Source organism: Podarcis filfolensis (genome assembly GCF_964270895.1).
Source record: "Podarcis filfolensis genome assembly, chromosome: 2".
Lineage (NCBI taxonomy): Eukaryota > Metazoa > Chordata > Lepidosauria > Squamata > Lacertidae > Podarcis > Podarcis filfolensis.
In genome coordinates this window covers 96,726,144-96,738,412 of record NC_139605.1, presented here as the reverse complement: position 1 = coordinate 96,738,412, position 12,269 = coordinate 96,726,144, and the positions used below count along the sequence as shown (strand labels likewise).

At 46.4% G+C, this 12,269-nt stretch overlaps 1 protein-coding gene across 1 annotated transcript; it reads left to right on the top strand.

Moving 5' to 3' along the window:
- Positions 1-2,707: 2,707 nt before the first annotated feature.
- On the top strand, positions 2,708-10,546 carry GPR142 (G protein-coupled receptor 142). The gene is made up of 4 exons (XM_083598932.1): positions 2,708-2,750; positions 4,738-4,978; positions 6,786-6,932; positions 9,408-10,546. Exons 3-4 carry the CDS (start codon positions 6,806-6,808, stop codon positions 10,307-10,309), a joined length of 1,029 nt encoding a protein of 342 aa, XP_083455058.1. The 5' UTR covers positions 2,708-2,750; positions 4,738-4,978; positions 6,786-6,805; the 3' UTR covers positions 10,310-10,546.
- Positions 10,547-12,269: the final 1,723 nt, after the last annotated feature.

The window sequence follows — 12,269 nt, the reverse complement described above, 5'->3', positions numbered from 1 at the left end:
GCAAGCACAGCGGCCAAAAGGGGCTATGTGACCAGAAACAGGACCCCTCTCCAACTCAGCCATTGTCACTGAGTGTCCTGGGCAGCTGGGGGCTTAGGCTGTAGTTCTTAAGGACACAGGAAAAGAGTCCTGCTGCATGAGGTCCGTGGTTCTAGTTCAGCAGTGGAGGTCCTATAGCCACTACTTTCCTGGGAGTATGTTGCACTGAACTCCATGGGACTTACTTCTGATCTGAGCCTCTTGGGCTTGCCAATCAGAAGATTGTGGCGGTTTGAATCCCCATGATGAGGTGAGCTCCCGTTGCTCTGTCCCAGCTCCTGCCAACCTAGCAGTTCGAAATCACACCAGTGCAAGTAGATCAATAGGTAAACAGGGTTTCCGTGTGCTCTGGTTTCCATCACAGTGTCCCATTGCACCAGAAACGGTTTAGTCATGCTGGCCACATGACCCAGAAAGCTGTCAGTGGACAAACGCCGCCTCCCTCAGCTTGAAAATGAGATGAGCGCCTTTGACTGGATTTACCCATCCAGGGGTCCTTTACTTTTACCCGGTGGCGCTGTGGGTTAACCCACAGAGCCTAGGACTTGCTAATCAGAAGGTCATTGGTTTGAATCCCCGCGACAGGGTGAGCTCCCGTTGCTCGGTCCCAGCTCCTGCCAACCTAGCAGTTCGAAAGCACGTCAAAGTGCAAGTAGATAAATAGGGACCGCTCCAGCGGGAAGGTAAACAGTGTTTCTGTGCGCTGCTCTGGTTCGCCAGAAGCGGCTTAGTCATGCTGGCCACATGACCTGGAAGCTGTACGCCAGCTCCCTCAGCCAATAAAGCGAGATGAGCGCCACAACCCCAGAGTTGGCTACGAATGGACCTAATGGTCAGGGGTCCCTTTACCTTTACCTTACCCGTCCAGGGGTCCTTTACTTTTACTGTTTTATTGCTTCTTAGTTAGAGGGTTAGAGAGGGTGTTGCCACATCAGCGCTCCCCAGTGTGTTGTCCTCCAGCAGTCCAGGAATTTCAACTGCAATTCCCAACCTCAGGCAGCATAGACAACTGTCAAGAATGATGGGAGTTACAGTCCAACAACATCTAGATGGAACCAGGTTGGAGAAAAGGCTGGTCTACAAATATACACATGGTATAATTTGTTAGTGGGGGGGTGAGGTGCCTCCACATATCAGGTGCCTCATTTCCCCCCATTTTGTGTACTTTCTGCCAAATGAAGGTTTATGTTGTGAGTGAATTGGTCCATCGCTCTGCTTCTCCCATAGGTAAAACAACAAAAACAATCAATACAAACCAGCAATACAAAGAAAACCTCCAAGATATTCATAGTAACAATACAACGTCACTTGTTTATCAGACCGAAGGGCTCAGACTTCAGAAAATTGGCTCAAACTGCCCAAGCAAACCTCGCCACTGCTAAAAGGGTCGTCTTAACACAAGTAGCCCATGGAAAATCAGTTCTCCGCGACTCAGACCAGATGGTTTTTCCCCTCAAGAGCTGAGTCTAAAAACTTAGACCCAATGGCAGAAAAGATAGGGCAGAGTTTAATCCTGTGCTGCCTTTCAGCCAAAAACATGGCTCACAAATCTATAAAATTCAAACAATAAAATTCAGCTCACAAAAATGAAGAAACCAGTGTCTCAACAACATCTTTAAAAGAAACCTAATACCCAAATACAACCATCCTGTCCAAGCACAGTTCGCCCTCTGCGATTATGCTTGAGAAGTGACAGGAGACATCTTTCTTCCCACAGAGATGGTCTTTGGGAAGGACAAGCATAGTCTTTGTGATTCTAGTGGATTTAAGTACAGCTAACTATGTGACTATGTGCAACTGGCTTGAAAGGGCAAAATCCTGTACACTGGCCAGCCAGTACAAAATCCTGTACACTGACCAACCCGTATTTTTCGCTCTATAACACGCACGCGACCATAACACGCACATAGTTTTTAAAGGAGGAAAATCTGTAGGCATGCCACCCGTAGGCATTTCCTCCATAACACGCACAGACATTTCCCCTTACTTTCTAGGAGGAAAAAAGTGAGTGTTATGGTGTGAAAAATACGGTACATTTCCCCCTCTTCAGAATGCTTTTCTAAAACTTGGTAATCAAGCCAGGTAAAAGAACGGTCTGCTTCTTAAATCGGCGGCTAGAGAAAGTTACTGTGCTGCTCTCACCAGTTCTTTTAAGAAATCTTAGGGACATGGTAGTTTGTTACTGATTAAGTTCCGGTTGCTAAAGTTGACCGAGGTGTTACAATACTAATGAATCCTGTAACTTTCCTTGACCTCCTGTTAAACCCTGTTGCCTGTGGAACTGAGCAAATGAGCTGTATTAAATGAATTTCATGGGGTTGTGCGACCCCCTCGGGCTGTTGCATTTACATCCACCATGTTGGAAGGCAGTGGGAAACCCAGAGGCTTCCTGTTGTTCAAAAACTTGATCATATTTTGCTATTCTGAAACCAGGCAGGACAAATGTGGAAGATGAAAAGGGTGGGGGAGGAGAATTACTTCAACAAACCTTTTTTCTTTCTTTCTGTGATTATAGGAGATTTGATCCCAATTTCTCCCACTACTTCCTACTACCATATTCCCATCTTTTCAGGCTGCAAAGCTCCCAAACCCAAGAATTTGCACCACCAGGGTATGAGAGACGTACGGTTTCTCTTGCTTTTTCCTGCTGATCTCTTTGTTGTTGATCAGCTCATACACCCAGGGAACCCCAGCTGAATGTCAACTGGAAGGTATTTGGCTGCCCAAAACAAGACTGGAAGTCTGTTGGTTTTAGGAACTTGTCATGCCTATAAGATTTATTCCACCACTGCCAACCTGCTTTCTTGTTTAGTTGCTCATGTGATGGGCATAGACCCATGCCTAAGATCACCCAATCCCATCTCCTAGCACATAACTGCTAGTCATATGCAAATAGACTTGATCTGGTCTTTGAATCTGGTCTCCTCGGATCAAAAGAGCCTTGACTTGTGTCTTTCATCAAATGCATGGTTTAAAATTGTATTTTGATTCTAACATTCATGGGCAATGCCTTCATTACGACCCACCCAAATGCCACAAAACTGTGGCAAGCTTTTGAGTTCTCCAGAACTCTTCATCAGGCAAGAGGCTACACAAAGCAGGGACACAAATAAAAATAAAAAAGCACCGAAAGTAGGCTGGACGTTGTAGTCATGAGGTCAGCTTGGACCAGGACCTTTGCTTTTTTATGTCATTTGATTGTTTGTTGGTATATCCCTGCTGAGGATGCTTCTTAGTTGCAGTGCTGACTCTGTGCCACTGAGTCCTTGAGCCAGCAAGGCTGTGTCACTTTAGCCAAGAAAAATGTATGGTTTGGTCAACCAAAGCAGCAGCTGGCAAACCAAATGCCAACAGTCTTGCTGCCAACCCATTGGCACTGTAAGTGCAACCATCTTCCATTTTACATCCGTCCTGTCAATATACACTGTTTATTCTGAGGTGCATTTAATTTTTGTTGTCATATGCAAGTTAACTTGCAAGGAACCTGATCTTCTGAGTCACTGAAGAAGTATACCGATTTAGTGTTTGCTTAAAAATTTTCTATTTTGCCCCTAATTCAGTATGGCAGGATGGATCAAGCCAAATGCTATTTCTTGTAGCTCTTTGCTTCTAAGCATTCTGAAAACTGAAAACCTAATGAGTGTTGGTAATCAACAGTGTTTTTCTTTTCTTGCTTCCAACAATACCTAGAAATGTGTCTGCATTTCTATCAGCCCTGATAGTTGCCATGAATGAACTTTATTACGGTCTCAGACCAGGATTAAAAAAAGCATATAGATAAAATAGCAGTTAAGATAGTTGCCATGTCTCTAATTATGTTGTTCGCAGTCCCCAGAAATAGTGTGGCTTGCATTGCTTGTAATTTAATGTGCTCTGTGCCCTTATACACTCCTCTGCTGCTTTAAGATTATTGTTTCAGACATTTTAGGTAGTATAATCACTTGCTAACTGCTAGGTCCTTGGTAGTGGTTCGCTCAGCATGCTGTTGTTTAGTCGTTTAGTCGTGTCCGACTCTTCGTGACCCCATGGACCAGAGCACGCCAGACACTCCTGTCTTCCACTGCCTGCCGCAGTTTGGTCAAACTCAAGCTGGTAGCTTCGAGAACACTGTGCAACCATCTCGTCCTCTGTCATCCCCTTCTCCTTGTGCCCTCCATCTTTCCCAACATCAGGGTCTTTTCCAGGGAGTCTTCCCTTCTCATGAGGTGGCCAAAGTATTGGAGCCTCAGCTTCACGATCTGTCCTTCCAGTGAGCACTCAGGGCTGATTTCCTTAAGAATGGATAGGTTTGATCTTCTTGCAGTCCATGGGACTCTCAAGAGTCGATCAGCATATTAGAGTAGATATGTTTAAAAGACAACCAGTTTGTATTAGCCATTTCTCCCACAGTTTAGTGAGACTGAGTTTTGATCCCCAGACACCACAACAAATCTTCCAAAAAGGTGTATGTGATGTTAAATGGGCTTGACGTCCCAGGAATAGCAATTGACAGGCATTTACTACACATAATAATTTTATTATTTATACCTTGCCCATCTGACATGGGCTGCCCACATAATTTGCATTCAGCACACAGATCTGAGGCTCTGTTTCTTTCCACATGTCGTTTATACCATGTAACAGGAGCGTGACAAAAAATGCCCTGTGGCCACTCCATCTGTGCTACGCCAGCCCACTTACACTCTCCACTCATTCCAGGTTTGTCTGCATCAAGCACACACCTGCTGCTGCTCCTCCCTCTTTCTGAGTCTCTGGCCGCTCGCTCAGCCTATTTCACAATTTGCCTCTCAGCGCTGGCTCTCAAGAGCAGGCTTACAGGTTTGGTGCACAGAGGAGGAGGAGGAGGAGGAGGAGATGCACTGCTGAACCATCTGATCAGGGAGAAGAAGAAAGAGCGAATACAAAACAGGGCACCGCTTTCTGCAGCACAGGCGTCAAGGTAAGATTCCCACCAGCATCCATCTGCTGGACGGCATTGCAAACATCGACCTTTCTAGTAATGTGAGTTGAGCAGAGTGGCATGATCAACAAGGGGTAAGAGGACGCGTACCCTGGAATTAACCCGAGGTGTGATGTTACCTTGCTCAGTTCCATGAGACCCAAGGGACAGACGGACAGGAGATTCCAGCATATTCTTACAAAAGCTGGGTGCCACCCCCACTGTCTGCAAGACTCCAGGGGGTTCCAGGCACTCACCCAGGATCTGTGTTCCATTGAAGGATTGAGACATGGCAGAGACTATATTAGCTTTAGGAAATACACTGGTACCTCGGGTTAAGTACTTAATTCGTTCCGGAGGTCCATTCTTAACCTGAAACTGTTCTTAACCTGAAGCACCACTTTAGCTAATGGGGCCTCCTGCTGCTGCCGCGCGATTTCTGTTCTCATCCTGAAGCAAAGTTCTTAACCCGAGGTACTATTTCTGGGTTAGCGGAGTCTGTAACCTGAAGCGTATGTAACCTGAGGTACCACTGTATGGTTTATTCACCTATTTACACCTTCAGTCTGTATGGAGGGGTCCAGATAACTAGGAAAGGTTGAAATAAGTTATCAGCACCCATTATAAAGGTGTGTGTGTGTGTGTGTGTGTTTCCAATATTCATGATGCTGTTGTCCGTCTGTGTGACTTCATCCCTACCGTTCCAACCACATATACCTCTACTTAGCTCCTGTCTTAGGGGGGTTTACTAAACAGATCCCTCATTTTAACTTGCTTCTATTTAATGATCACTTGCTGCCTACTCCCTAAGTGGGCATCTTTGCAGGTGCTTAAATCATTGGACCCACTCCTGTCTCTGAGGCTTCAGCAATCCACTGGCGGTGGGTTCTGTCGCGTGATTTCACATGCTTGTGTGTTTGTGTACCACCCTTCTACCACTTCGCTTTACATGTCTAGATGGCACCTTTCATTCCTTTTGGACGGGAAGGTGGGAAGTGGCTGTCGTGGCATTTCTCAAAAACCTGTAAAGGTAAAGGGTAAAGGGACCCCTAACCATTAGGTCCAGTCGTGACCGACTCTGGGGTTGCGGCGCTCATCTCGCTTTATTGGCCGAGGGAGCCGGCGTACAGCTTCTGGGTCATGTGGCCAGCATGACTAAGCTGCTTCTGGCGAACCAGAGCAGTGCACGGAAACACCGTTTACCTTCCCGCTGGAGCGGTACCTATTTATCTACTTGCACTTTGACATGCTTCCGAACTGCTAGGTTGGCAGGAGCTGGGACTGAGCAACGAGAGCTCACCCCGTTGCGGGGATTCAAACCGCCGACCTTCTGATCAGCAAGTCCTAGGCTTTGTGGTTTAACCCACAGCGCCACCCGCATCCCCCAAAAACCTGTAGCCAGCTGATAATCTTCAGGAAACAGAAGTCAGTGGCTGATCATACCTGGGTTGGGGGAGAGAAGAGGCATCCAGCTCGTACTTCTCCATCTGTTTTCGCCATGAACAAGACTGCTAGCAGCAGGCCAAGCGAGAGAGCCTCCGTTTATATATTGATACCGATCAGGGTGGTCTGCCACAATCTAGGGATGCACAGAGTACACCAGGAGGTTAAAACATAATCAACAGTTGCCAAGAGCTGCTGCAACCATTGCTAAATCGATCTCTCTGCTTGTACTGTTGTTTTTCGCCCAGTGCTTAGCAAAGGGAGAATTTCAATCAAAGTGTCCCATGCTTTGTGGGAAACTGGGGTGATGCAGGCCAAGAGCTGACTGTATTCTTCACCATTTGCCCCTTTGCCTCCCTCCTAGCTGGAAGGTGCTAAGGAAAGATGAACATGACCGATGCAACATGGGCAAACGATGCCAGGGACCCAGATGGGGATGGAAAATCACCTTGTCTTGCTGGCACTGCTGCTGTCATCTATTACTGCATCCTGCTGTGTGTGGGTCTGCCAGGTAAGGAAAAGGATGAGAAGCAAGCCATCTCCGCAGGTGTGTCTGGGAGAAGCTTAAGAGATACAAAGAACAAGGAGGAAGAGAAGCAGCAATTCAGAGTGAAGGAATTTTTTAATCCGCAGTACTTTGCTTTGAAAGAAAAGTGGAATTTAAATGTAGTGAAATAAAAATATGTTTTTCTATTTTTATTAAATAAAAATATGTTTTTAAAAATTTAAATGATATAATCAAAAACACATCACAACAACTTTTTTAAAAAATGAAACAAATAAAAGCCCACAACAGAATCACAGAGAGAGCTGGTATAATATAAATGCTTCTTGGAACCAACCTAAAACTTTGATGCCAAGGGGCCAAACAGATGCACTATTCCAAGATGTGGAGCCACCACTGAGAAGGACCTGTGTCTGGTACCCATCAACAAAAAGGGAATAAAATTTTGAGACCATGTAGATCATGAGCTCTAGGGTGAGAGAAAGTGGCAAATGGTGGGGAAATTTGGGTGTGGAGATAGCAAGGGCTTTAGGAAATAGGTTAGAGAAGTGTTTGCATAAATGATTTGCAAACAAAATCTGACAATGATCACGATAACCTTAGGGAGTTCAGAATGATGCAAAGCCAAGGGGTCATGTGATGAGAGAGCAGAAAGGGAACAAAGCAACAAATTTTAAAAAGGCATTTTTTTTCAAGTGAGGGTTTGTTGATACATTGCTGCTTGGTGTGGATTAATTTATCCCTTGTTCACAAAATAAGAAACCTTTTTAATTAAATGGAGCGAGGTTCATTTATAGTGACCCAGCAGTTATCTGTTACCAGCATTCGCACACCATATTTGAAAGCAGGAAATGGAAAATGGTTATGAAATGTCCTATATGAGCAGAAGTCATAAATGCTACTAAGCTTTGTAAATAGAGGAGTGCTGAGTTCTCACAGAATTCATTTCGTAAAAAAATGGGACGTTGTAATGAGAATGAAACCCATTTCAATGCAAATAAATGTGAGGTTTTTAAAAAAGTTGTGCCAGTGGTTGGAAATAAATATAGATAGCAAATTGGGATGTTGTGCCAAAACTCCACCACGGTGTAGCGGCCTTGCTACAGTGAGAATTCGTGGGGATTTCTTTTATTCTGCACAAAGCGGGGGTGTTTGTTGACGGCACCAAGTTCTCTGAAATTCTAAACTATAATCTGCATGAATGTCACTTAATTCTCAAACTTTGGGATACTTTGCCAAGGCACAACTCACAAGAGACCCATCTCTTTGTCTGTGGCCAACTGCATCAAAAGGACATCCCCCCCCCCCCCGTGTTGTAAAAGGGACACATTTTTTGAGCTGAAAAAATTGCAGCACGCTGTGACATACCTTCAGGAAACGAAGAAAATATATATATAAGCGATTGGCTTGGGAAAGGAAAGGTTATTTAGGACAAATAGATGGTCCCCTTATGTAAAGCAGAGTATTATTTTTAGAGCCAATCACTAGAGGGAGCCATGAGCTCATGTAGATAAGACAATCCTGGACATGCGACTAGTTTGGACAGTTCAGCAAGTGCAGCTCTGTGAATGTGTGCTGGGGAAAAGTAGACCGGAGGCCCTGAAAGAGAATCAGGGGGTGTGAAGGAGAATGTGATTTGCACTGAGGAGGGGAGAAGGTTCAGAGCCAGGCCCAAATTGAGGTACACATGCTTCCCCAACATAAATAAGAAGACTTTGGATCTCGATGGGATAGGGACCTCCACTGCTAACATAGAAAGCTGCCTTATACAGTGGTACCTCGGGTTAAGTACTTAATTCGTTCCAGAGGTCTGTTCTTAACCTGAAGCAAAACTTTAGCTAATGCGGCCTCCTGCTGCTGCCACTGCGCCGCTGGAGCACGATTTCTGTTCTCATCCTGAAGCAAAGTTCTTAACCCGAGGTACTATTTCTGGGTTAGCGGAGTCTGTAACCTGAAACGTCTGTGACCTGAAGCGTCTGTAACCCGAGGTACCACTGTACTGAGTTAGACCACTGGCCCATCTGGCAGCTTAGTGTGGTCCACTTTGACTGGCAATGCCTGTCCTGGCTTTCCAACAGAGGACATTCCCCACCCTTGGTGGAGTCGCCAGGGATTGAACATGGGACCTTCGGCTTGCAAAGAAAATGCTCTGCTACTGCCTGGAGAGACATTGGGCACATTGAGGAAAGCTGGGGAAGGAATGTGCAAAAGGTCACCCAATGGGTTTCATGGCTGAGTGGGGATTTGAACCCAGGGCTCCCTGACAGCCACACTGCCTGTCTTTAGCAGAGTCATTCTATTTGGAACTACCACCACAAAACCATTTCTCTTTTTTTAAATTTGTAAAACTGAGTTTTGAATCGAGCGGATTTGCAGATGGAAGCTATTGGTTATGTTCCTGTACCTTGCTTGTGGTTGTTGTTGTTTTCTGTGACAATCTCTCACCTATTCCAACTCACTTGCCTCTCTTCCTCATTTCAGTGAACATTTTGGCTGCCGTTGCGCTGACCCGCCTGGCTGCCCGCACCAAGAAGTCCTCCTACTGGTACCTCCTGGCCCTCACAGCATCCGACATTATGACCCAGGTCTTTGTTGTCTTTGCGGGCTTCATTGTGCAGGCGGCCATCTTGGGCCGCGAGGTTCCGGGCGCCTTTACCCTCACCATCAATGTGCTGCAGTTCACAGCCAATCATGCCTCCATCTGGGTGACTGTCCTGCTCACTGTAGACCGTTATGTGGCCCTCTGCCACCCACTGCAGTACAGGGCTGTGTCTTACCCAGGGCGCACCCGGAAGATCATTGGCACCGTCTTTGCAATATCATTGGCCACCGGAATCCCCTTCTACGGGTGGCTGGATGTTTGGCATGATGCCTACCCACCCACCACCATGGACAAGGTCCTGAAATGGCTTCACTGCTTCCTCATCTACTTCATCCCCTGTAGTATTTTCCTGGTGACGAATTCTGTGATCATCTACAAGCTCAAGCACTCGGGCTGGCCACACCGGCGCCTCAGCAAGACCACAGCCATTCTGCTGGCCGTCACCACCGTCTTCATCATCCTCTGGGCTCCACGGACCATTGTCATGATCTACCACCTCTACGTGGCCTCTGTCAGACAGAACTGGGAAGTCCACCTCGCAATGGACGTTGCCAACATGGTGGCCATGCTCAACACCTCCCTCAACTTCTTCCTCTACTGCTTCGTCAGCAAGACTTTCCGGCGCACTGTCTGTGAGGTGCTGGCGTCTATCCGGCTTCCATGCACCCAATCACCGAGGAGGAATGGCCCCTCGGATCCGGCCCTGAAACCCCTGGGGGTCTTAGATGGGACCATTCTAGGAGGAACATCTCCCTTCTGCAACCAGCTCCAACATTGCTGAAAGTTTCCACAGCCCAACAGCTCACTGGGACAGATAGGCTTGGCGTCCTGGCATGACTCTGAATCCAGAGCATTAGACGACAACACAGGAGGGTCTACTAGACATGGATGCATATGTGTGCATGGATATCTATATATGTATGTTTGCATATATGTATTCTGTGTATCTGTGCATGGAGACGGGGTGTGCGTGAGAAAGAGAGAGAGAGAGAGAGACTTCGTGTGCAGAGAGATACAGTCATACCTCGGGTTGAATATGCTTCATGTTGAGCATGTTTGAGTTGCGCTCCGCGGCAACCCGGAAGTAACGGAATGAGTTTCTTCCGGGTTTTGCTGTTCATGCATGTGCAGACACTCAAAATGACGTCACACGCATGTGCAGAAGCGGCGAAAAGCAACATGTGCATGCGCAGACGTGCTATCGCTAGTTATGTTTGCTTCTGGATGCAAACAGGGCTCCAGAACAGATCCCGTTCGCATCCCGAGGTACCACTGTAACCATTTACAAAGTAGGAGCGTTTCCACAGTGTGCATATATCCACATGGGGAGCTGGTCATCTGTAATATCCCAACCAATGGGACGTAAGAGGGCAGGTCATTGCTGCTTTTGACCACACCACGAGTCAACATGCTCCCATGACAAAAATCAAAGGGAGGAGGCAACTAGGAGCCACTCAGGGTTCATCTATACTGTGGTTTATTGTGGATCGCAAGATTCCTGTACTGCCACACAGGTCAATTCTGAGTCCAGAGCAACTGTCTACCAGCTCCATCTGGTACTCTGACTGAGACCTTACCTGCCTGTGCCCTGTCTTGTCAGAGTGGTACATGCTCTAGTTATCTCCCACTTCGACTACTGCAATGCACTCTCCGTGGGGCTACCTTTGAAGGTGACTCGGAAACTACAACTAATCCGGAATGTGGAAGCTAGACTGATGACTGGGAGTGGCCGCCAAGACCATATAACACCGGCCCTAAAGGATCTACATTGTCTACCATTACATTTCTGAGCACAATTCAAAGTGTTGGTGCTGACCTTTAAAGCCCTAAATGGCTTCTGCCCAGTATACCTGAAGGAGCGTCTCCACCCCCATCGTTCAGCCCGGACACTGAGATCCAGCACAAAGGGCCTTCTGGCGGTTCTCTCACTGCGAGAAGAGAGGTTACAGGGAACCAGGCAGAGGGCCTTCTCAGTAGTGGTGCTCTCCCATCAGATGTCTAGGAAATAAACAACTATCTGACTTTTAGAAGACATATGAAGACCGGGATGTTTTTAATATTTGATGTTTTACTGTGTTTTTAATATTCTGTTGGGAGCTACCCAGAGTGGCTGAGGCAACCCAGTCAGATGGGTGGCATATAAATACTGTAATAAAATTATTATTATTATTATTATTACTACTACTACTACTACTACTACTACAAATGGACAGTGGAAAAATACTACTACTACTACTACTAGTAGTAGTAGTAGTAGTAGTAGTACTATTTTTCCACTGTCCATTTGGCATTCTCCTCCAAATCACTGCCTTGCCACACTTTCCCCTCCTCAGTCTGGACTTTCCCATACCAGAGATACTCAAAAAAGGAGAGAGTTTGAAAAAACAGAGAACTAATGGAGGCACAGAAACTTTGCTATCCACATTAAACAACAGTATGGATCAGCCTTCCGTTTGCTCTGATTGTCTCTCCACACACACAGTAAGAGGTACCACACAGGGATATTTTAAGCTGCTGCCCTGTGTGCTAGTTTGGTGTCGTGAGCAGCTAGTCCATTGATCTCGAACATGGGTTCAAATCCCCACAAAGGCCACTGAACCAGTAACTGTCCCTCAGCCCTTACCTACCTCACAGGATTGTGATGAGGAATAAGGGGAATAACTAGCTGCCACCTCGGCTGCCCTGAGAGCCTTTGAAGAAACTCCGAAAGGTAACAAATTTCACCCAATGAATAAAAACAT

Excerpts from the sequence above, each read along its gene's own strand:
- GPR142 (XM_083598932.1), top strand. The coding sequence starts at position 6,806 with ATGAACATGACCGATGCAACATGGGCAAACGATGCCAGGGACCCAGAT. Across the intron at positions 6,933-9,407 it reads GCTGTGTGTGGGTCTGCCAG|TGAACATTTTGGCTGCCGTT; the intron begins GTAAGGAAAAGG and ends TCCTCATTTCAG.